This window comes from Salvelinus fontinalis, chromosome 15, assembly GCF_029448725.1.
Source record: "Salvelinus fontinalis isolate EN_2023a chromosome 15, ASM2944872v1, whole genome shotgun sequence".
In the NCBI taxonomy this organism is placed as follows: domain Eukaryota; kingdom Metazoa; phylum Chordata; class Actinopteri; order Salmoniformes; family Salmonidae; genus Salvelinus; species Salvelinus fontinalis.
The window spans coordinates 42,456,133-42,479,359 of record NC_074679.1 but is presented as its reverse complement, the minus strand read 5'-3'; the positions used below and the strand labels follow the sequence as shown (position 1 = coordinate 42,479,359).

General features: G+C 42.3%; 1 protein-coding gene across 1 annotated transcript; it reads left to right on the top strand.

Annotated features, from left to right (window-relative positions):
* The first annotated feature begins 4,027 nt into the window (after positions 1–4,027).
* On the top strand, positions 4,028–17,225 carry LOC129812010 (fos-related antigen 2-like). The gene is made up of 4 exons (XM_055863886.1): positions 4,028–4,765; positions 11,108–11,362; positions 11,635–11,742; positions 14,525–17,225. The coding sequence occupies exons 1-4, from the start codon at positions 4,637–4,639 to the stop codon at positions 15,053–15,055; spliced, it is 1,023 nt and encodes a 340-aa protein (XP_055719861.1). The 5' UTR covers positions 4,028–4,636; the 3' UTR covers positions 15,056–17,225.
* Positions 17,226–23,227: the final 6,002 nt, after the last annotated feature.

The window sequence follows — 23,227 nt, the reverse complement described above, 5'->3', positions numbered from 1 at the left end:
ATTCCTAATATTGATTTGCACCCCCTTTGCCACCAGAACAGCCTCAATTCGTTGGGGCATGGACTCTACAAGGTGCCGAAAGCATTCCACAGGGATGCTAGCCCATGTTGACTCCAATGCTTCACACAGTTGTCAAGTTGGCTGGATGTCCTTTAGGAGGTTGACCATTTTTTATACACACAGGAAATTGTTGAGCTTTAAAAACTCAGCAGCGTTGCAGTTCTTGACACACGCAAACCAGTGCGCCTGGCACCTACTACCATACTATGTTCAAAGTCACAAATATTTTGTCTTGTGTATTCACCCTCTGAATGGTACACATATACAATCCATGTCTCAATTGTCTTCAGAGTAAAAATCATTCTTTAACCTGAAAGGCCGCTCAGCAAGGAAGAAGCCACTGCTCCAAAACTGCCATAAAAAAGCCAGACTACGGTTTGCAACTGCACATGAGGACAAAGATCGTACTTTTTGGAGAAATGTCCTCTGGTCTGATGAAACAAAAATAGAACTGTTTGGCCAAAATGACCATCGTTATGTTTGGAGGAAAAAGGGGGATGCTTGCAAGCCGAAGAACACCATCCCAACCGTGAAGCACGGGGGTGGCAGCATCATGTTGTGGGGGTGCTTTGCTGCAGGAGGGACTGGTGTACTTCACAAAATAGATGGCATCATGAGGTAGGGAAATTATGTGGATATATTGAAGCAACATCTCAAGACATCAGTCAGGAAGTTAAAGCTTGGTCACAAATGGGTCTTCCAAATGGACAATGACCCCAAGCATACATCCAAAGTTGTGGCAAAATGGCTTAAGGACAACAGAGTCAAGGTATTGAAGTGGCCATCACATGGCCCTGACCTCAATCCTGTAGAAAATTTGAGGGCAGAACTGAAAAAGCATGTGCGAGCAAGGAGGCCTACAAACCTGACTCAGTTACACCAGCTCTGTCAGGAGGAATGGGCCAAAATTCACCCAACTTATTGTGGGAAGCTTGTGGAAGGCTACCCGAAACGTTTGACCCAAGTTAAACAATTTAAAGGCAATGCTACCAAATACTAATTGAGTGTATGTAAACTTTTGACCCACTGAGAAATAAAGAAATAAAAGCTGAAATAAATCATTCTCTCTACTATTATTCTGACATTTCACATTCTTAAAACAAAGTGGTGATCCTAACTGACCTAAAACTGAATTTTTACTAGGATAAATGTCAGGAATTGTGAAAAACTGAGTTTAAATGTATTTGGCTAAGGTGTATGTAAACTTCCGACTTCAACTGTATAAACAACCATAATCGCACCAATTTCCATGACATTTGTATTTTTATGGATGATCCAAATACCTGCTTTTGATTCCTGCAATTTGCCATTCTCATACCAAGCATTCCTCACATTGTTGGTGATGAATATAGATGACCCCCTCACATGTCTGACTGGAACTCGGCAGCAGAAAGACTCAAAGGCAGGAAAAGACCGATGCGCTTTATTGTTCCAAACATCATTGCCATGTAGGTCAGTTTGCAGACTAAATTAGTCATAAGAATCTTATGCAATAGATTGAAAATTAGTTATTTCATTACCTATGCAGAAACTTGCCCACCAACACACTATAATTCATGTTATGGATTATATAACAAATCAAGTTTCAAATCAAGTTTATTTTATATAGCCCTTCGTACATCAGCTAATATCTCGAAGTGCTGTACAGACACCCAGCCTAAAACCCCAAACAGCAAGCAATGCAGGTGTAGAAGCATGGCGGCTAGGAAAAACTCCCTAGAAAGGCCAAAACCTAGGAAGAAACCTAGAGAGGAGCCAGGCTATGAGGGGTGGCCAGTCCTCTTCTGGCTGTGTCGGGTGGAGATTATAACAGAACATGGCCAAGATGTTCAAATGTTCATAAATGACCAGCATGGTCAAATAATAATCAGGAGTAAATGTCAGTTGGCTTTTCATAGCCGATCATTAAGAGTATCTTTACCGCTCCTGCGGTCTCTAGAGAGTTGAAAACAGCAGGTCTGGGACAGGTAGCACGTCCGGTGGACAGGTCAGGGTTCCATAGCCGCAGGCAGAACAGTTGAAACTGGAACAGCAGCAAGGCCAGGTGGACTGGGGACAGCAAGGAGTCATCATGCCCGGTAGTCCTGACGCATGGTCCTAGGGCTCAGGTCCTCCGAATAACACATTGTTTATGTTGAGAGGGATTAAACCCCAAAGGCTGTTTGTGTAACAGTTTAACTTTAGTCCGTCCCCTCGCCCCGACCCGGGCGCGAACCAGGGACCCTCTGCACACATCAACAACTGACACCCACGAAGCATCGTTACCCATCTCTCCACAAAAGCCGCGGCCCTTGCAAAGCAAGGGGAACCACTACTTCAAGGTCTCAAAGCGAGTAAGGTAACCGATTGAAACGCTATTAGCAGGCATCACCGCTAACTAGCTAGCCATTTCACATCCGTTACACTTGCACACCTGATCTATAGGCTACCAAATGTGGACGGTGGGGCGCAATGATCAATAACCTAGGTTCTATCTGGCACTACCCCAAGCCTACATTTAAGTTTTTATATCACCTTTGGTCTCATTGTAGCTTTTACCTTTCAACTATTTCCCGATAGCCTGCCTTTTCATTCATCTTATGCAGTGAAGAAATAGTGGACCACTCTGGAAACTGGTTTGAACAGATTATGGCTATAAATCAGGGGCAACTCAATTAATTCAAAGGTAATTTGAGGAAATTCCCAATATTGTGTTGGTCCTTTTGTGTCATATTGGAAGAACACCCTTGGTCTCTGTCATTGGTCTTTCGTTTTGAACGTTTCCTAAACAAGTGTAGACCTAATTTAACGGTAGTTTGTTGAGCGTAGGCCTCTCTCTTAAATACGCTGTCTTGGCAAGGATGCATGTAACAAACACTATTTTAGTGCGCGTTATTTTTAGATGTGGTGTTAACGACTAACATAGGAACCATATAACATTGGATTGCAGTTAATTCGGCATTTAGTAGGCCTCTTCTACGTGGCGTATTCTGGGCTCTATGCCCTCCTGGAACTGCGTCTGAATTACCCCACATTTCATGTCGCATCCTTTGCTGTAGCAATGAAACACATTTTTGTAAAACACATTATCCACAGCTGCACTCTATGATAATTCCATAGCATTTTTTGTGTTGTGTTTTGTTTCCAGATGTCCTTACAGCAAAATAGCCAATATATCCTGCATGAACCACATAAGCAATATGCCTTTGCCAGATGTATTTTCTGAAATGTGGTCCAAATAGTTAGATGTGCTATGAGGACTCGAGACGGGGGAAAGAATGTCATTGCAGTTTCGTATCCTCAAAGACGTTCTAGACTAATGCTCGAGAAAGTGGTAGCGTTTCCTTTACTATTTCCCGTTACTGTTGGCCTAGCGACATCTATCTGTTCCTTGGGCTACACATAAGGGCAGGAATTGACATACTAAAGCTGCGGGGGGAAAAAAGGGATATCATCTCTCTCGACTGCGTTCTCCCTCTCTCTTCGCGTAAAAATCAAAAGCTACAAACACTTTGAATAGTCATGAAATTAATATCCACAAGGACTGCAAGATAAAGATATAATGTGCGGTGATTAACTGCATAGACCTACTCTATGCGGCCCAGAGACCCTTTCGCTAGAGATGAGAAAGTGCATTGAGGGAGGTAATCCCTTCCAGTCTCTGACGTGTCTTTACCAAGGAAACCCACACGCGTGTCCTCTGACGCAACTGCCCATTTCAGGAAACATGCGTCAATGGACCGTACCAAATCAGACAAACGGTGAGTCTCACCTCCAACGGATTTTATATACATGTGCATTAACATTTAGCATAAACATAATAAATCACCTTTAACTATGTTATGTATAAACAATAAAACTGATTTACGATACTGTGTGCTGATTTTTACAATCTTAGCTATGATAACCCCTTCCCAAGTGAAGTGTCTACGCCCAGAGACAGTGACGTGAGGAGCCGTTAGCGTTGATAAGCGGTTGCATTTCTTCGTATTACCATTAAAGTGAGTCATCTTAGGAAGTGCGGTGAAGGGACATAGAAAGAAATATAGAACTGTTCCAAGGGGTAGCTGAAATAAATGTGTCGCGGGGAAGGGATTCTATAGAGTAGGCTGAGGTGGAAAGCAAACATAAAGCCTCTGTCTGTGACTCACACGCAAAACGGGTCTATTCTCCGTCAACTCTGTTTTGACAGCGAAAGTAGGTGCCCTACTGACTTTTTTTCTTGAAGTTGGCTCTTGTAGCACAACTGAATAGGATAGCAGTGGAGGAAAGAACAATAGCTGAAGTTATTCTCAAGGAGAGAATTATTTGGAGTGGACAAAAAAATAAAAAATTCGGCTTTACTTCTTGGTAATTGCCTTAAGTTATTTCATTTCGAAGAGACTGGATTTATTGCACTAATAGCCAGGCTATTTTGAGATTTTTTTTGGGGGGGGGGATATCAGTGTTTTAAAGACTGTTCAAGTTGGTCACTTTCCAATCTGCTCCACTTTCGGCACACAAAAAGGGATTGCACTGTCAGAGATTTTCTGTCAGAGGATTTTTTGAGAGCGTCGGAGCTCATATCATCTACTGAAATCTTCCTCTTTCCTGGATCATGTACCAGGACTACTCCGTGAACTACGACACCTCGTCCCGCGGCAGCACCACTTCTCCGGCCCAGCCAGAGTCATTCACGAGCAGCAGCAGCACGATCGGCAGTCCGATCTCTACCTCAAGCTACCAGGTAACCAACACAATATGCATTTTCTCTTCTCTCAAATGAAAATATTGATATTCACAACTATCATTTGTTTAATTTGAGTTTCATTGTATCGGAATGTCACTGCAGTTGTCTATGAGTTACTACCCACTGATACACTCTTCGATTGGTAGGACTAACTTGATGCGTAGCTACAGTATTGGCAAGGCTATCACGCTGTGCGTAATTATCGGAGTGCAATGCAATAGAGGTGCATGATATCTTTCTAATATATTGCTGTCAAATTGTATTTTTGAGAATTATTAAGAATATTACATTTATATTGAATATGTTACTCCAAACTATAGTCTACTGCTGTAGAGCCTTTATCTTTACATTTGGAAAGAGCGCGCCGCAATATCCTGTGATATTACCCGAATCTGAGGGCGCTATAGCCTGGGATATTATTCCAACATTTCCCGGACCTGCTCTATGCAATAAGATAACTTAATAGATTATATATATATGGTTCAGGCCAAGACACCAGTGCGCGAGTGAAGTGCATAAAAAGGACAAAATGACCGACCCATGCCGAATTTATTTTGAATGTCATGAAACTGCAGAAAATGACTTACTGACAAGTGATTGTCATCTGAATTTCCATATACAATCAGGTATTGCACAGTCGCTGTACTTTAACACCCACGTGTTGCACTGCTATGGGACTGTGCACCAGAAGTTAACGGGAGGCTTTATTGGAAAATACATATTTTGTAAACGGAAAATGTAACTTTCGAACGTGGTTAAACTGTTTCGTCCACAGATAATGTAGCCAAAATCGTATTATAATAACTTTTGGATGAGTATAATATGCTATCATGAATTATTATACACACCAAACTGCATATAGATTGCTACGTCATTTTTGTCAATACTAATTGCTCTCAACATTTTTCCTGCAAGATATGGATTGAAATAAAAGTACTGGGGACATTTGGTAGGCTATTATTGGATCACGCCGTACTTGGAATGCTTAAACCAAAGGGCTACCTTTTCCCTTGCGCACTGGATAAAAGCTTTATTCATGCGCACAATTTGGTCACCTTGAACAAACACGCACTGGTTCTCCCAATTCTTCTCAGTGTCTTCTTGGCACAGAGATATGTCTCTGACCTGATGATGATCAGTGCTCAAACTGTAAAGCGAACAGTGCAACAATGAATCTTGACTAGGACTCCTCTTTAGTTCTGCAGCAAGTCCTATAGCGTCAGTCAGTGGCGGTACGCTGTGTACACTATGGACAACCAGTCGACGCTGATACGCCAAACGGTTCGACCCAAAGCTTCGAGGTGTGTGTTGCAGATGAGCAACATGTAGTCATGCACTGGAAGATGTTGGCGTGACTTGGAAACGGCGGGTTAAAAAGCTTATGAAGCGTCTCTGAATGCGCCCTCGGGGATGTTGAACATGGAGACATCGAGGCTGGAATTTCCTCCAGATGTCCTATTGTGATTACATTACCTTTTTTTTACCTGCCTCCCGTTCCCTCATTCTGAGATGTGATGCTCAGTGGCTATAATTGAGGAACAACCATATATATCAGCGTGTCACACCTCATGTCTCCTTCCAATGAATGCTGTTCCAGTCAAATATTTCCTTTTTAAATTAAGTTCCAGTCAAATATTCCCTTTTTAAATTAAGATGTAGCCTATCGATAGTTTTTACGAAGGCGACAGAGAGACATGTTTCCAGTTGTTTTTATGTTGGCAGTATCCAGTGGCGACCCCACTTTTTAGCAAAGTGTTTCAGCCTAGCTCAGTGCTTTTTGTGGTGGTGGGGTTGAGCCAGCAGAAAATGGGAGCATTGCGCCGTGATTGGCTCAGTGTTCTGTCACTCATGGGGACACGTCACCGCCTAGCTTTAGTCCTTAAGTAAGGGTAGACATCCCAAATTTTGGCCCTTTGGGTCCTGCCATAGTTATTACAATTGCCCTTCTAAGAAGGCTTAAGGTCATTGGCCACAGATAAAATGACGTTAAATCACGTTATATGTACAGTAGCTTTAATTGGACTGATCATGTCAACGTCTTACTTTCAAAGTCTTAGCTATCAGTCATCATGAATCAAGTCGACAATCTACTGGCAAATCCGTTTTAATCCTTGTCATATGAAGAGAAATGGTGAAGAGAAATTATAAATAAAACGTATCGGTGGTCATCGGCCATTGGGCATAAAGATTACAACAAGTTGGAAATCGCAAATTCAACAATGAGTCGTTTGGAAGGAATCAGTGGCTAACTGCAAGCGTTGCAAAGCAACCTCTAATGTTAGCCTGCTATTCAATGGAGTGGCTTTTTTTTTTTTTTTTTTTTTTAAGTTCCCACCATAAATCCAGAGAATGCCAGTCTTTGATAACAAAGTTTGATGATAAAATTTGCTCACACAGGACCGCAGTGCCACCTTCACAAGGGGAGTCCAAAAATGTATTTTATGCTGCTGCATAAATGATGTAATATGCAAGGGAGATATGTATACTGTAGTTAAAGTAATACTAAGTGTATGTTGTGAAGTAAACTGTTAGTAGCCCATGTGCCTCACCCTAATAATTTGGTCTATTTTCACCAATTGTGAACACATCGTTCGTAGCTGGTGTCTGCTTGTTTTCCAACTTTTTTGTACAGCTTTGACAGTGCTACTGATAGTAGTGATTGCGCTTGGCTTGCACGTGAAAATTCAGCACACACAACAACATTCTATAATATAATTGTGTTATTTGACAAGTCACATTTAAAGCTTATTTAACGTGTCAAGTAGTGTTATATGACGTATCTTTTTTGACATGCAAAGACCCAAACGGTGTTCAATGTGCCTCACCCTAATCATTTGATCTATTTTCACCTCTTCATTTCGCCTACTGTTCTAACTTGATTGTGTACATGTAGCCTATCACATGTTTTAGAGAAATTTAATATTGTAAGAGTTTTCATTGTCTTATATGCCCCTTTATTTATCCTACACTTCTGACTTGTTGTACGGGGAGTACACTGTAAGAACGGCCCATGTTTTAAATTCTGTCGCTGTACATTTCAGAAGTGCTGAACAAATAGTTATATTGACTGCGTCCGTCGTCGCTCGGTCATTACTGTCTTAATCGAAATTACGGATTGCCTCTTATCCGCTTGTCTTACCCTTATGCCATAGTTTGTACATCTCAATTGTCAGTAGAAACCACATTTGTTTAAGCAAGTCAGCCATATCAACTATGTTTTTTAAAAGGCAGTAAATGAGGCTGAATGAACTGTTTCGCTGCCAGACAAGGCTCTGCTGAAAGCTAGGTGTAGCAGTGGTAAGGTGTTTGGACTGTTGTTGGGACTCTGCTGTTGGGACAGCTTTTATGTAGATCCTAACAGTTTGTGTGCACTGTTTGTCACCGTTATAGTGCAATTATTGTGTTGAGTAGTAGCTTTGCTGGCATGCATCCCACTTTTTTAATTTTTTTGCCCCACCATGATTTACATGCTAAAATAGCCACTGGCAGTATCACATGTACAACCTGCTGTAGGCCTACTGGCACATGGAAGGGAGTTTCTGTGCTCGCTACAAGCGGAAGGTTGTTCTTTCATACACCGGTGTTCTAATCTTATTTCTTATAATGGACATAGTCTGTTCAGATCTCCTTTAATAAGACAAATGTGGGAAGTGTGTCTCATTTTTGTAGGCCTATTAATCAGTTGACTGGAAGCGTTAAGACGGGTGCCAATTTTACGTGCGACTTTCATCAGTTGGATTTTGTCATTATGACGGCGTCTGCTTCTGCCAAATGGAACCAGTGGGCGTGCAGACGCACAATAGCTGGACTGGTCATAGTTTAAGTTGGTCTTTTGAAATGAGCCTACACATCAAATGACCGTATGGGTTACATCAGCTTCGAGATAGTCAAGCATTGCCATTGGTGCTTTCTCTACCCTGGAAGGGTCTAGTTTTATGCAGGCAAAAGTTCCTGGAATTTTACATCATCCTTTAGTTTTCTGGGGGCGGAGGACAAGTATTCTGTTTGTTTAAGTGGTCTGGTTTTTTTCCTCTTACAGCAGTGGGCAAGTCCCAGTGAGTTATTAAGGACCAGAATCCGGGAAAGCGGGGAAAGGGGGCAACACCTGTGGAGCTGTTTTCCGGCACATGGGGCACTAGGACTGACATGATGGCCTATGGGAGACTAATCTCGGTGCCAGGAAACGTGTAGGCTACGTGTTTTATTTGGACCCTGCACCTGAAATGTTTCCAAACAATGGTGCTTTTCATGCATTTTAATTAGTTTGCCCACGGTCGATTCACCTATTGTCTCGAAAATCAAGTTTGCACAATTGCCTTCCTTGACATATTTTCATATCCCCCCTCTTTTATGTATGTCCTCTCCGTGTAGCAACAGGCACTGCAATTTATTATAACCAACCATTAGATTACTCAATTTATAACTTTACCTTCTGGTTAGTTACCTGCCCCTGGGATTTATGAATGCAATGGAATTTTCACTGTTGCCTCACTTCTGGAATGTTTTGGCGGGGGACCTGGCTTTTCTCTCTAGCCTAATATAATGCGGCTTCCGACCTTACTGGAACTGACCGTTTTACGCACATGCTTGACATATCCCAAACACGTCTCACCACAAGGACATAATGGATGAATTAATCATCGAACATTGTAAGAGCTTTCATTGTCAGTATAATGGACACGCTCACTGGTGTCATATAATGATATTGACCTAAAGGCAAGGATATCATCAAAATATTGTCCTATCACCATAAAGGTGCCTCATGAGGGCTTAAGCCGTAAGCTTTATTCAGTAGGCCTCTACTATATTTTGCTTCATAGATGGTCACTTCTGTGCTGCCACTCACAATGTTGGTAAAATGTCACTGTCTTATGAGCGTTATAGTCTTCAGATACCCAAGTAACCTTGATGTCTTACCTAATCTATTTTATTAGATAGGCTACACTTGTATATGGAAAGAGATGGGCCTATCCAGTGATATCAGTGCCAATGCAAAACAACATTATCACATTTTCTGACAGGAATAAACTAGTCATCACACCTTTGTCCTTCTCCATGGATTGTATTTTTTTCCAGAGAGGTGTACAATTCCATACCATGTTGCTCACCAGATGACTTGCTGGTTGACGCAACTAAGCTCTTCTCTCCTATAGCCATATTAAGATGGAGGCAGCAGCAGAACTACGGGCTTTCCCGCCATTATTCACTGAATGTGTCACTGACTGCCACTCCGGGGGTTAAACGGGTGAATCTAGACAGTGTTTGTGTGTGGTGTCAGTGATTCACTACTACAGTAGGCTTCAATGCAGAGGATTTGTGAGTATGATTAAGAGTGGGTGACCTGTGTGTGTGTGTGTGTGGTCAAGGAGGTTAAGCTACAGGACTTGGAAATTGATAGCAGAGTCAAATAGCCTACATGTCAAGTGGCATGTTTTTTTTTTCTTCTGCTGTTGTAACAAGTGAAATAAATAAGCAAAATTCGATTTAAGCAACAAAAAAACAAAAAAATGGAAATTGAGATCTGTGAAATACAATCACCATTTTGTTATGGGTCTTTCCCTAGAGTTGAAGACACACACAACTTATTTGCTAGGCCCTGCCCCAGAATTTTGGGCAACCAATCGCAGCGCTCCAATGGATAGTCGAGTCCACCACCTGGACAAGGTGGACAAGCTCACTTTTAAATGGTATGAAAGCATGTGAAGGCTTGTGTTTAAAAGGCTGAATCATTTAACAGTGATTCCTGAAATTCAGAGCCAGTTCATGGAGTATTTTTAAAATATGAAATTATACTTTTGTTACATTATTTGCTAGCCCCGCTTGTTAGCTAGCACTCAGTCTCATTGACCAACAAACGTTGCTAATGCAAGCTAGCTAGCCACTTAATAAATATTGTTTTCTTAATGTATGTTAGCTAGCTAAGTTAGCAATGTTATGAATAGAACTCCCATCTGCTGTCGACATGATACGATTTGAGAGCACTAGTTGGCTCCAAAATTGCATGCTGACAGGGAATTCAGAGCCATTCAGTGTCTAGCTACACTACAAATATAATTTTACCAGCTTCCCATGAAGCAATTGTTATAGCAGTCTACCACAACATACCCAAGAGTTTCCTGATTAGCAAGGGGAAGTCTGTTGAATTTCAGTCTGTATTAGAAACACAGTTTGAGATTTCGGCAGTGGTTGAATTGGGCTTCCTGGGAAAATGTTGTCAGAGGTTGCAACAGTAAGCGAAGGATCAACTGTCATCTTGAAATCATCCACTCACCATTTCTCTCCTGATCTCCCCCCTCTCCCAACCTCCCTTTCTCTCTTTGCTACCTTTCCTGTATCTAGAAATACCGGGCCGACATGCCTGGCTCTAGCAGTGCCTTCATCCCCACGATAAACGCCATAACGACCAGCCAGGACCTGCAGTGGATGGTGCAGCCCACAGTGATCACCTCCATGTCCAACCCTTACTCACGCTCCCACCCCTACAGCCACCACCTCTCCAACAGCCCCGGGCTCCTGGGTCACACCACCCTCGCCCGCCCGGGTGTCATACGCTCCGTCGGGGACACCCGCGTACGACGAAGGAGAGATGAGCAGGTGAGGACCACGAGTGTACAGATGCGTGTGTTCAAAAGTTACTTATGTCTGGCAGTGTGGAGAGCATCTTGTGGCGGCAAGCAACATTTTTAAATATCTTTTAACATTGTAAAACAGTACTGAGTTCTACTTTCAAAGTACCAAGATGTGAGGAATTTGGCGATATTGAAGATGATGGCTTATAGTTGTAAACCCAAAGCTTCTCTACTTGTTTGCGCTGTTCAGCTTAAGTGTTAATGACAACTCACAGAGTGTGTTCTTTTTGCCCTCAGCTTACCCCTGAGGAAGAGGAGAAGAGGAGGGTGAGGCGCGAAAGGAACAAATTGGCAGCTGCCAAGTGCCGCAATCGCAGACGAGAGCTCACCGATATGCTCCAAGGGGTTAGTTAGACAACTGCACCATACAACGGCACAACACACTCTCCTACGCGTACACACACGCGCACATACACAGACGCGCGCGCACACACACACACACACACACACACACACACACACACACACGCGCCCCCCTGTCAGTTTAAATTCCAGAGACTCTATTTGTCAACTTAGTTGCTACAATTCGTCATATGTTGTGCACTTGCAGTACAAACGAAGCACCAAAGCATGAAAAGGGAAAAAACATATTCCCTTGTGCAGGACAGTTTCATGTTCAGCTCGGTTCACGAACACTTCTCAAACAGTGTTGCACGTATTTATGCGTCGACCTCAAACCAGAACCTTGCGATACTGGTTTGTCTAGGTCTCTAGGAGGACTTTAGCTATTAGCACTAAGCCGTGCTGACAGAAGACAGTGGATGTAAGGGTTTTTGTCTGGGTGCAGACAGCTGTAGACATGGACAGGGCTGGGCCCTAACCCTCCTAGCTAAGCAGACTGCACTAATTAGACTCATTAGCTCAATTACAAAAGAAACAGGAAAGGAATGTGCTGCAGGCGGCTGTCATTATGAATGGGAGATGTTTTATAAAGTGGGAGTTCCATCTCTCATCTCTTACAATTTTGGCTACACCCTCCAACTCCCCCACACTGCTTCCAGCAAAAACGCCTTCCCTCCTCCACCACACACGACTCTTTGTTGAATTACCAAATAAGGAAGTGTCATATTCCAAGCATATCAGCAAACGTATCTTCCTTCTTGTTCTATTGCTCCTATTTTTTTTCTTTTGGGGGGGGGGGGGGGGGGGGGGGTCTGCTAGTTTGTTTCCTACTTTCTCATATCTTTGTTTGAGACAAAGTTCTCAGACAGGCCTGTGACTTATCTGTGTTCTGCCCGCCCGATCTGGTGACTACAGGCTTCTAAGGGTCTGTCTTTGTCTGCTGGGGCCGTGACACATTAATGACACATTACGCTAGAGGAAACACGGTGTGTTTTGCGTGTTACATCACGTAGCTCCATCTGGGAACAACAATCTTAAAACATGAATGTGTTTTTTGTTTGGACAAAGTTGTAATAGGAATTACTTTTAGTATCAGGATAACAGTCAAACTGGAATGCCAGGATATTCTGACAAACATAGGTTTGAGTTCAAGTCATTTAGGGGCAAGATAGCCAAGATGTTTATTGATTGCCCTTTCGCTGTATCTCAACTATTTTCCTTAGCAAACTCACAGTGCCTTCAGAAGGTATTCACACCCCTTGACTTTTTCCAAATGTTGTTACAGCCTGAATTTAAAATGAGGTTGTTTTTGTCACTGGCCTTCAGTACACACAATACCCCATAATGTCAAAGTGGAATTATGTAAACATTTATAAGTGTCATGGACTCACTCTGTGTGCAATAATAGAATAGTGTTTAACATGATTTTTGAATGACCACCTCCATCTCTGTACCCCAAACATACAATTATCTGTAAGGTCCCTCAGTTGATCAGTGAATTTCAAACACAGATTCAACCTCAAAGACCAGGGAGGTTTTTCAATGCCTCACAAAGAAGGGCATTTATTGGTAGATGGGTAAAAAATAAAAAGGCAGACATTGAATATCCCTTTGAGCATGAAGTTATTAATTACACTTTGGATGGTGTATCAATTCACCATGTGACTACAAAGATACAGGCGTCCTTCCTCAGTTGCCGTTCAGTGATTTCACCATGAGGCCAGATACAGAGTTTTAATGGCTGTGATAGGAAAAAAAACTGAGGATGGATCAACAACATTGTAGTTACTCCACAATACTAACCTTATTGACAGAGAGAAAAGAAGGAAGCCTGTACAGAATACAAATATTCTAAAACATGCATCCTGTTTGCAACAAGGCACTAAAGAAAGAAATGTGGCAAAAAGATTATGGCAAAGCAATTCACTTTTTGTTCTCAATACAAAGTGTTATGTTTGGTGCAAATACAACTCAATATTTTCAAGCATAGTGGTGGTTGCGTCATGTTATGGGCATGCTTTTAATCGTTAAGGACCGGTGAGTTTTTCAGGATTAAAAATGTATGTAATGGAACTAAGCACAGGCAAAATCCTAGAGGAAAATCTGGTTCAGTCTGCTTTCCACCAGACATTTGGAGACGAATTCACCTTTCAGCAGGACAATAACCTAAAACACAAGGCTAAATCTACATGGGAGTTGCTTACCAAGAAGACAGTGAATGTGTCTAAGTTAGACTTAAATCTACTTAAAAATCTATGGCCAGACCTGAACATGGTTGTCTAGCAATGATACATTTGAAAATAATAATGGGCAACTGTTGCACAATCAAGGTGTGGAAATTGCCCGTAAAGACTCACTGCTGTAAGTATTGACTCCGGGGTGTGAATACCTATGTAAATGAGAGATTTCTGTATTTAATTTTCAATTAATTTGCTAAAAATTCTAAAAACATGTTTTCACTTTGTCATTATGGGGTATTGCGTGTAATCCATTTTGAATTCAGACTGTAAAACAACAATGTGGAATAAGTAAAGGGTTTTGAATACTTTCTGAAGGCACTGTACTGTACTGAAATATAATGTGCTTTAGGTTCTTTTTGGGAAACGGTGCACTCTTGTGGTAGCATTAGGTGATGCAGAAACTTACCAATGTGAACCTTAAACAGTGGTTGGTGCTTTGCTGTCTACTCCATACACCAGAAGTGTAATTGAGCTGAACATGAACCCTTCAGATACTGAAGATAAATAATGTGTCCTTATCAGCTGTTTGTTGTTATGGTTTCCAGGAGACTGAGGAGCTGGAGGAAGAGAAGGCTGATCTACAGAAAGAGATAGAGACACTGCAAAAGGAGAAGGACAAGTTGGAGTTCATGCTGGTTGCTCACAACCCCATGTGCAAGCTGCCAACCAACGATCGCCACCAGAGGGGCCACCACCAGCAGCAGTGTGCCCCTCTCCCCCTGACCATGCGCAACAGTCTGGGTCCCCGAGGCCCCATCAACCCCGTTGTGGTGAAGCAAGAACCACAAGAAGACGACGTGGACGGCAAGTCCCAGCGCTCTGTCATTAAGCCTATCTGCCTTGGGGGAGGTAGTGGGATCTTCTGCGATAGTGACAGCCTCAACACCCCAGTGGTGGCAGCCTCCACCCCAGCATCCACACCCAGTGCCCCCAGCCTCATATTCACCTATCCCAGCATGCTGGAGCCCGAGAGCCCCTCGCCATCCTCTGAGTCCTGCTCGAAGGCTCACCTGCGCAGCAGCAGCGGGGATCAGTCGTCGGACTCCCTGAACTCGCCCACCCTCCTGGCCCTCTGAGCAGGGACAGTTAAGGTGAGGTTGTGGGGGAGGGTGAGCAGCGCCCCCTACCGACTTGGCAGACAAAGCACACTCAAACCTGGACCAAGCCAATCATGAGCTGTGTTCTTGACCCCAGGAACCCTCAAGGGCTAAGCCGCTTGTTTTTCTCATACGCTTCAGTGTGATTTAAAATATATATATACCCAAATGTGTGCACCTGTACCAGCCAGTGTCGTCACTTCTTCATTTCAACTCCAGCACCTCAATTTGCTTGTTGAACAATAAACAGATGACATGGAGTTGAGGAAATGCCAGCAAAGCCATTCATGAGGCGCAAACTGTGGAAAGCAAGACATATTTTTAGATCAACATTAAGTAAAGCCATCTGGTGACAGTTGCACTCTCCTACGATCAATTTATCAATAAATCACTAAATGAGAGACAGAAATCCCTGTTTGAAGGAGGGATACAGAGACAACGGAGAGATTTCAAAAGCAGATTTATCTTTTTCTTGATTTTTGTCTCCCTCTCACAGAAACTATATTGGGAGACTACAGAGTGTTCATAAACATCTGACTTTATTTCCATATCTACTTGTATTTATGGCGTGTGCTAATATTTTCTGAATGTGTGTCCTTGCGTTCTGATGTTGTCTTCTGATCTGCCTGTAGAACAGCAAAATGGTTCACTGGGTAAGCCTCAGTGTCTCAAAGGAAAAGAGACAATTTTTACTCAATGCCTAGTTCGTCACCAGTCTACTCTTAACATTGATCATAGAATCGATGGCCATCGTATTGGTGTTTTCCTCAGTAACGTACCTGAACTATATTATGCATTTATTACAAGTTTGTGCGATTTACATTGGTGTGAGGGATTTCGTGAGGGATTTCTCTTCTGTGTGGTGGTTGAATACAATTTTTAAAATTTTTTTTAAGAAGCAGCACGGGAGGCATTGTGGTTTAAGGGCTGGAGTGATATCTGAGGAGACATTCAAACAGTGTTCCCTTCTACTTCTAAAATGATGTCATTTAGCAAGACAGTTTGACCAATGAGGTTATTGTGAGCAACTCCTTATACCCCCACTACTGATGGAGAGTTCAACCAGACACTGGCTTGATTGAAAGTTATCCATTTGTTTGATATCCGCATTCTTTTTTCCTCTTTTGTAACTCAAACTCTGGCTTTGTCAGAAAAAAGGGATTGGATATTGCCCAGTGATCTCAATATTCCCTTGCAATAGGGTAGGTTTCGAAACCAAAAAAAGACATCTGTCTATCATTTGTACGAAAGGAGGGGGTCTGGTTGAACTTTTCAGATGCTACTTTGGTGTGAAAACATGATAATAGTAATAACACTGGCTACATTATTTTGTAATTTCATCATTATTAATGTTCTTATAAGGGGCAACACCAATATGTGGGCAGGTGACCCTATATATCAGCAAGCACATTGAAACCTGTTCACTGGCCATTGTGTGGCCATATCAGACCCATAGCAAAAACAATGCACTTTCCAATTGATGGAACAAATGAGATTCTCTTTACAGCTGGCCTGAGGTGCAAGAGGAATGTCTTGAGGATAATGGTAAAATAACACTTATTTGTTTGTGTTTTATGGGACAGAGGTTTAAGGATACCAAGCACTGAAATGGATAGAATTGCAATATTTCAGACGTATTGTTTACCTCAAACATTCCTTACATGGTCAGTGGGGTAATGACCTTTGTGGTGATCACAGGACAGAAGACGGACTGAAACATTTTTGTTGTGCTGGGTGCAGCAAATAAGACATAAAGCATTGCTGTTGTGGACTAGTCACATCACTTATTGATCTTTGTTTGGATGGTTATAGTATCACATGATGGCATTTGGACAACAACTCCTATCATGCATTGGGATAAATTGCAGACCAAGAAAAAAAGATACCAAAATGTAATTGTCGGAGAGTTTCTTGTCTGTTCGAGTCTTTTGAACCCCCTAAAAACACGTAGGAAAGCCATCAACTTTAGATATTCTACTGTACATGTCATTTGCTGTATGTCTCCTGTTTTTGACATCTATTTCTTATTTTTCCAAATGCTTTAATTGTTTAAAATGATTCAAAACAAACAAAAAACAGCAATATGTATCGCAGTGTTTGTTAATTTCGTAATTCTATAAATATAATAAAAAGCATTTTCAACAAGGAATTCTTGAACGCTGTTATTGACCCGTTCATCATTTGTCCATGGAAAATGCAGTGTCCTTATTTTTGTATCTCTGAACATTAGGCACATTTGATTTGAAAGGCGGCGTACCTCTAAATTAGGGCTTGATTTAATCTGTATTGCAGAAGATCCTGGGGTATAGCAGGATAGCAAGTCAATGCTCCCGCATTAATGGAGACTGCATTCATGGTAAACACTGTAAATGTCGGCTCAATCTGAAATTAGGCTACCTTTTTAAATGTCAATCGTGCTATACCACAGATCTTCCTCGATCCGGATTGAATCGAGCCCTTAAGTGGAGTATGAGTAGAGTAAACCACCTGTCATGCAATAGCAGAACATAACACTGCCATAAAAGATGGTGAAAATGTCAATACAGTGGAAATCAGTGTTACACATGCACACATCTTGGTAGGTCATTCTAAGCAGTCAGTTTATCAGAACATGCCTGCAGTGACAAGCATTACACTACACTTATCGCTGTTGTGAACACATGGCTGATAATTATAAACATTTACAGGTAAGTGGTTGGTGCCATTATCCTTCTCTTTTCAAAAGTTTGTATCAATTTCACAGTATGCACTGATCTCTAGTGGATGAAGTGAGACAGAGAGAGAACATCTGGACAGCCAACAGAACAGGGTAAAACACATCGCCACTCACCCAACTGCCTGTCGAATCTATTTTGCAGGAAAACCACATTGTCACACTTATGTTTTGAGTTTCTTTCAATTCAATTACAGCAAAGAGTCAATGAATTGTCAACCTGAAACACTGGGTAGAGAGGCTTAGTGAAAGTGGAGTAGAATGTGTACAGTTGGGTTAGTGTGTCAGAGGAGATGGTGTAGAAGGGCAGTGTGTCAGCTGGCCAGTCCAGATACCTGCCCCCTCCAACAGAATAGTAGTGTATGGTAGTCTGCTTACAGTTGCGGAAGGCAGAGTATCTGTACTTAGAGCATTGCAGAATCCAGGACTCCGCTATTTCCTTTATACCACCCCTGAAAGAGTCCCTGTCCCACTCCACTCTGCCTCCCAGTAACAGCGCCCAGTCAGCCCTTCTCCACACAGCATCTGTGGCCAGACCTCATATTTCTCTGGGTGATCTGGATTCAGTGCATTCGGGAAAGTACTCAGACCCCTTGACCTTTATCACATTTTGTTACATTACAGCCTTATTCTAAAATTGATTCAATTGTTTTATACCCCCTCATCAATCTACACACAATACCCTAAAATGACAAATTAAAAACAGGTTTTTAGACATTTTTGTAAATGTATTTTTTTTTTTTTTTACTTACATAAGTATTCAGACCCTTTACTCAGTACTTTGTTGAAGTTACCTTTGGCAGCGAGTACAGCCTCAATTATTTTGGGGTATGATGCTACAAGCTTGGCACACCAGTATTTGCAGAGTTTCTCTCATTCTTCTCTCCAGATCCTCTCAAGCTCTGTCAGGTTGGATGGGGAGTGGTGCTGCACAGCTATTTTAGGTCTCTCCAGAGATGTTCATTCGGGGTCAAGCACATTCAAAGACTTGTCCCGAAGCCACTCCTGCATTGTCTTGGCTGTGTGCTTACGGTCATTGTCCTGTTGGAAGGTGAACCGTCGGCCCAGTCTTAGGTCCTGAGCGATCTAGAGCAGGTTTTTATCAAGGATCTCTCTGTACTTTGCTCCGTTCATCTTTCCCTCGATCCTGACTAGTCTCCCTGTCTCTGCCGCTGAAAAATATCCCCAAAGCATGATGCTGCCACCACTATGCTTCACCGTAGGGATGGTGCCAGGTTTCCTCCAGACATGACACTTGGCATTCAGGCCAAAGAGTTCAATCTTGGTTTCATCAGACCAGAGAATCTTGTTTCTCAGTCCTTTAGGTGAATTTTGGCAAACTCTATGCGGGCTGTCATGTGCCTTTTACTGAGGAGTGGTTTCCATCTGGCCAATCTACCACGAAGGTCTGATTGGTGGAGTGCTGCAGGGAATGGTTGTTCTTTTGGAAGGTGCTCCCATCTTCACAGAGAAACTGTGGAGCTCTGTCAGAGTGACAATTGGGTTCTTGGTCACCTCCCTGACCAGCTCTAGGAAGAATCTTGGTGGTTCCAGTCTTGTTGACATTTAGGAATGATGAAGGCCACTGGGTTCTTGGGGACCTTCAATGATGTAGACATGTTTTGGTACCCTTCCCCAGTTCTGTGCCTCGACACAATCCTATCTCGGAGCTTTACTGACAATTCCTTCAACCTCATAGCTTGGTTTTTTTCTCTGACATGCACTGTCAACTGTAGGACCTTATATAGACAGGTGTGTGCCTTTCCAAATCATGTCCAATCAATTTAATTTACCACAGGTGGACTCCAACGAAGTTGTATAAACATCTCAAGGTTGATCAATGTAAACAGGATGCACCTGAGCTCAATTTCTAGTCTCATAGCAAAGGGTCTGAATACTTATGTAAATAAGTTTTTTCTGTTTTTTTTAACAAATTAGCAAAAATGTCTAAACCTGTTTTTGCTTTGTCATTATGTTGATTAATGAGGAAAAAAAATAATTTAATACATTTTAGAATAAGGTTGTAACGTAACAAAATGTGATAAAAGGGAAGGGGTCTGAATACTTTCTGAATGCACTGTATGGCTGATAGCTTCCCCGTGTCACCTTTCTGTTTCCCTCAGACAGAGAGAAGGTTCTGTGTGCTGTGTTTGGATCCAGTTTGAGCTTACAGGCATCCGATGGAGAAAACAAAATGTATAGACAAATCAGTAACACATTTACTTCAAGTCTCTAGGTATAATGCTTCATTACTTCTTATATGCATGCACTGTATAAGCTTTTATGTTATCCCATTATAAGGTTTATTATCATTTATGTCTCTATGTAGGAAATTGTTGAGTCATTGACTCAAAATGGCTTTGATAATAATGGCTGTTAGTCTGAATCATTATGAGATGATTAAAATACATTATATTGGTAAAAAATCTCTATATATATATATTCAGCTTGCCCATATATACAGTACAGTGCATTCGGAAAGTAATCAGACCCATTCACTTTTCCCACATTTTGTTATTTTACAGCCTTATTCTCAAATTGATTAAATACATTTTTTCCCTCATCAATCTATGCATAATATATACAGTACCAGTCAAAAGTTTGGACACACCTACTCATTCAAGGGTTTTTCTGTATTTTTATTGTTTTCTACATTGTAGAATATTTTTTTATTTTTTTTATTTCACCTTTGTTTAACCAGGTAGGCAAGTTGAGAACAAGTTCTCATTTACAATTGCGACCTGGCCAAGATAAAGCAAAGCAGTTCGACACATACAACAACACAGAGTTACACATGGAGTAAGACAAAGTCAATAATACAGTAGAAAAATAAGTCTATATACAATGTGAGCAAATGAGGTGAGAAGGGAGGTAAAGGCAAAAAAAGGCCATGGTGGTGAGGTAAATACAATATAGCAAGTAAAACACTGGAATGGTAGATTTGCAGTGGAAGAATGTGCAAAGTAGAAATAGAAATAATGGGGTGCAAAGGAGCAAAATAAATAAATAAATACAGTAGAGGAAGAGGTAGTTGTTTGGGCTACATTACAGATGGGCTATGTACAGGTGCAGTGATCTGTGAGCTGCTCTGACAGCTGGTGCTTAAAGCTAATGAGGGAGATAAGTGTTTCCAGTTTCAGAGATTTTTGTAGTTCGTTCCAGTCATTGGCAGCAGAGGTGGGTGCTGCTATGTTGACCAGCGAGCTGAGATAAGGGGGTACTTTACCTAGCAGGGTCTTGTAGATGACCTGGAGCCAGTGGGTTTGGCGACGAGTATGAAGCGAGGGCCAGCCAACGAGAGCGTACAGGTCGCAGTGGTGGGTAGTATATGGGGCTTTGGTGACAAAACGGATGGCACTGTGATAGACTGCATCCAATTTATTGAGTAGGGTATTGGAGGCTATTTTGTAAATGACATCGCCGAAGTCGAGGATCGGTAGGATGGTCAGTTTTACGAGGGTATGTTTGGCAGCATGAGTAAAGGATGCTTTTTTGCGAAATAGGAAGCCAATTCTAGATTTAACTTTGGATTGGAGATGTTTTATGTGAGTCTGGAAGGAGAGTTTACAGTCTAACCAGACACCTAGGTATTTGTAGTTGTCCACATATTTTAAGTCAGAACCGTCCAGAGTAGTGATGCTGGACGGGCGGGCAGGTGCGGGCAGCGATCGGTTGAAGAGCATGCATTTAGTTTTACTTGTATTTAAGAGCAGTTGGAGGCCACGGAAGGAGAGTTGTATTGCATTGAAGCTCATCTGGAGGTTTCTTAACACAGTGTCCAAAGAAGGGCCAGAAGTATACAGAATGGTGTTGTCTGCGTAGAGGTGGATCAGAGACTCACCAGCAGCAAGAGCGATATAATTTATGTATACAGAGAAGAGAGTTGGCCCAAGAATTGAACCCTGTGGCACCCCCATAGAGACTGCTAGAGGTCCGGACAACAGGCCCTCCGATTTGACACACTGAACTCTATCAGAGAAGTAGTTGGTGAACCAGGCGAGGCAATCATTTGAGAAACCAAGGCTATTGAGTCTGCCAATGAGGATGTGGTGATTGACAGAGTCGAAAGCCTTGGCCAGGTCAGTGAATACGGCTGCACAGTATTGTTTCTGATCATTGGCGGTTAAGCTATCGTTTAGGACCTTGAGCGTGGCTGAGGTGCACCCATGACCAGGTCTGAAACCAGATTGCATAGCGGAGAAGGTGCAGTGGGATTCGAAATGGTCGGTAATCTGTTTGTTGACTTGGCTTTCGAAGACCTTAGAACGGCAGGGTAGGGTAGATATAGGTCTGTAGCAGTTTGGGTCAAGAGTGTCTCCACCTTCGCAGCTGCTTTCCAATCTTTGGGAATCTCAGATGACACGAAAGAGAGGTTGAACAGGCTATTAATAGGGATTGCAACAATTTCGGCAGATAATTTTTGAAAGAAAGGTTCCAGATTGTCTAGCCTGGCTGATTTGTAGGGGTCCAGATTTTGCAGCTCTTTCAGAACATCAGCTGACTGGATTTGGGAGAAGGAGAGATGGGGAAGGCTTGGGCGAGTTGCTGTGGGGGGTGCAGTGCTGTTGACCGGGGTAGGGGTAGCCAGGTGGAAAGCATGGTAAGCCGTAGAAAAATGCTTATTGACATTCTCAATTATAGTGGATTTATCGATGATGACAGAGTTTCCTATCCTAAATGCAGTGGGCAGCTGGGAGGAGGTGCTCTTATTCTCCATGGACTTTATAGTGTCCCGGAACTTTTTTGAGTTTGTGTTGCAGGAAGCACATTTCTGCTTGATAAAGCTAGCCTTGGCTTTTCTAACTGCCTGTGTATATTGGTTTCTAACTTCCCTGAAAAGTTGCATATCACAGGGGCTGTTCGATGCTAATGCAGAACGCCACAGGATGTTTTTGTGTTGGTTAAGGGCAGTCAGGTCTGGAGAGAACCAAGGGCTATATCTGTTCCTGGTTCTAAATTTCTTGAATGAGGCATGCTTATTTAAGATGGTGAGGAAGGGATTTTTTTAAATAACCAGGCATCCTCTACTGACGGGATGAGGTCAACATCCTTCCAGGATACCCGGGCCAGGTCGATTAGAAAGGCCTGCTCGCTGGAGTGTTTCAGGGGGAGTTTGACAGTGATGAGTGGAGGTTGTTTGACCGCTGACCCATCACGGATGCAGGCAATGAGGCAGTGATCGCTGAGATCTTGGTTGAAAACAGCAGAGGTGTATTTAGAGGGCAAGTTGGTTAGGATGATATCTATGAGGGTGCCGTGTTTATGGCTTTGGGGTGGTACCTGGTAGGTTCATTGATAATTGGTGTGAGATTGAGGCCATCAAGCTTAGATTGTAGGATGGCTGGGGTGTTAAGCATGTTCCAGTTTAGGTCACCTAGCAGCACGAGCTTTGAAGATAGATGAGGGGCAATCAGTTCACATATGGTGTCCAGAGCAAA

What these genes read in the sequence shown, in the direction of transcription:
- LOC129812010 (XM_055863886.1), top strand. Translation starts at nt 4,637, where the DNA reads ATGTACCAGGACTACTCCGTGAACTACGACACCTCGTCCCGCGGCAGC. An exon ending in TCTCTACCTCAAGCTACCAG is followed by an intron (nt 4,766 to 11,107) that starts GTAACCAACACA and finishes TCCTGTATCTAG; the next exon opens with AAATACCGGGCCGACATGCC. An exon ending in TCACCGATATGCTCCAAGGG is followed by an intron (nt 11,743 to 14,524) that starts GTTAGTTAGACA and finishes TATGGTTTCCAG; the next exon opens with GAGACTGAGGAGCTGGAGGA.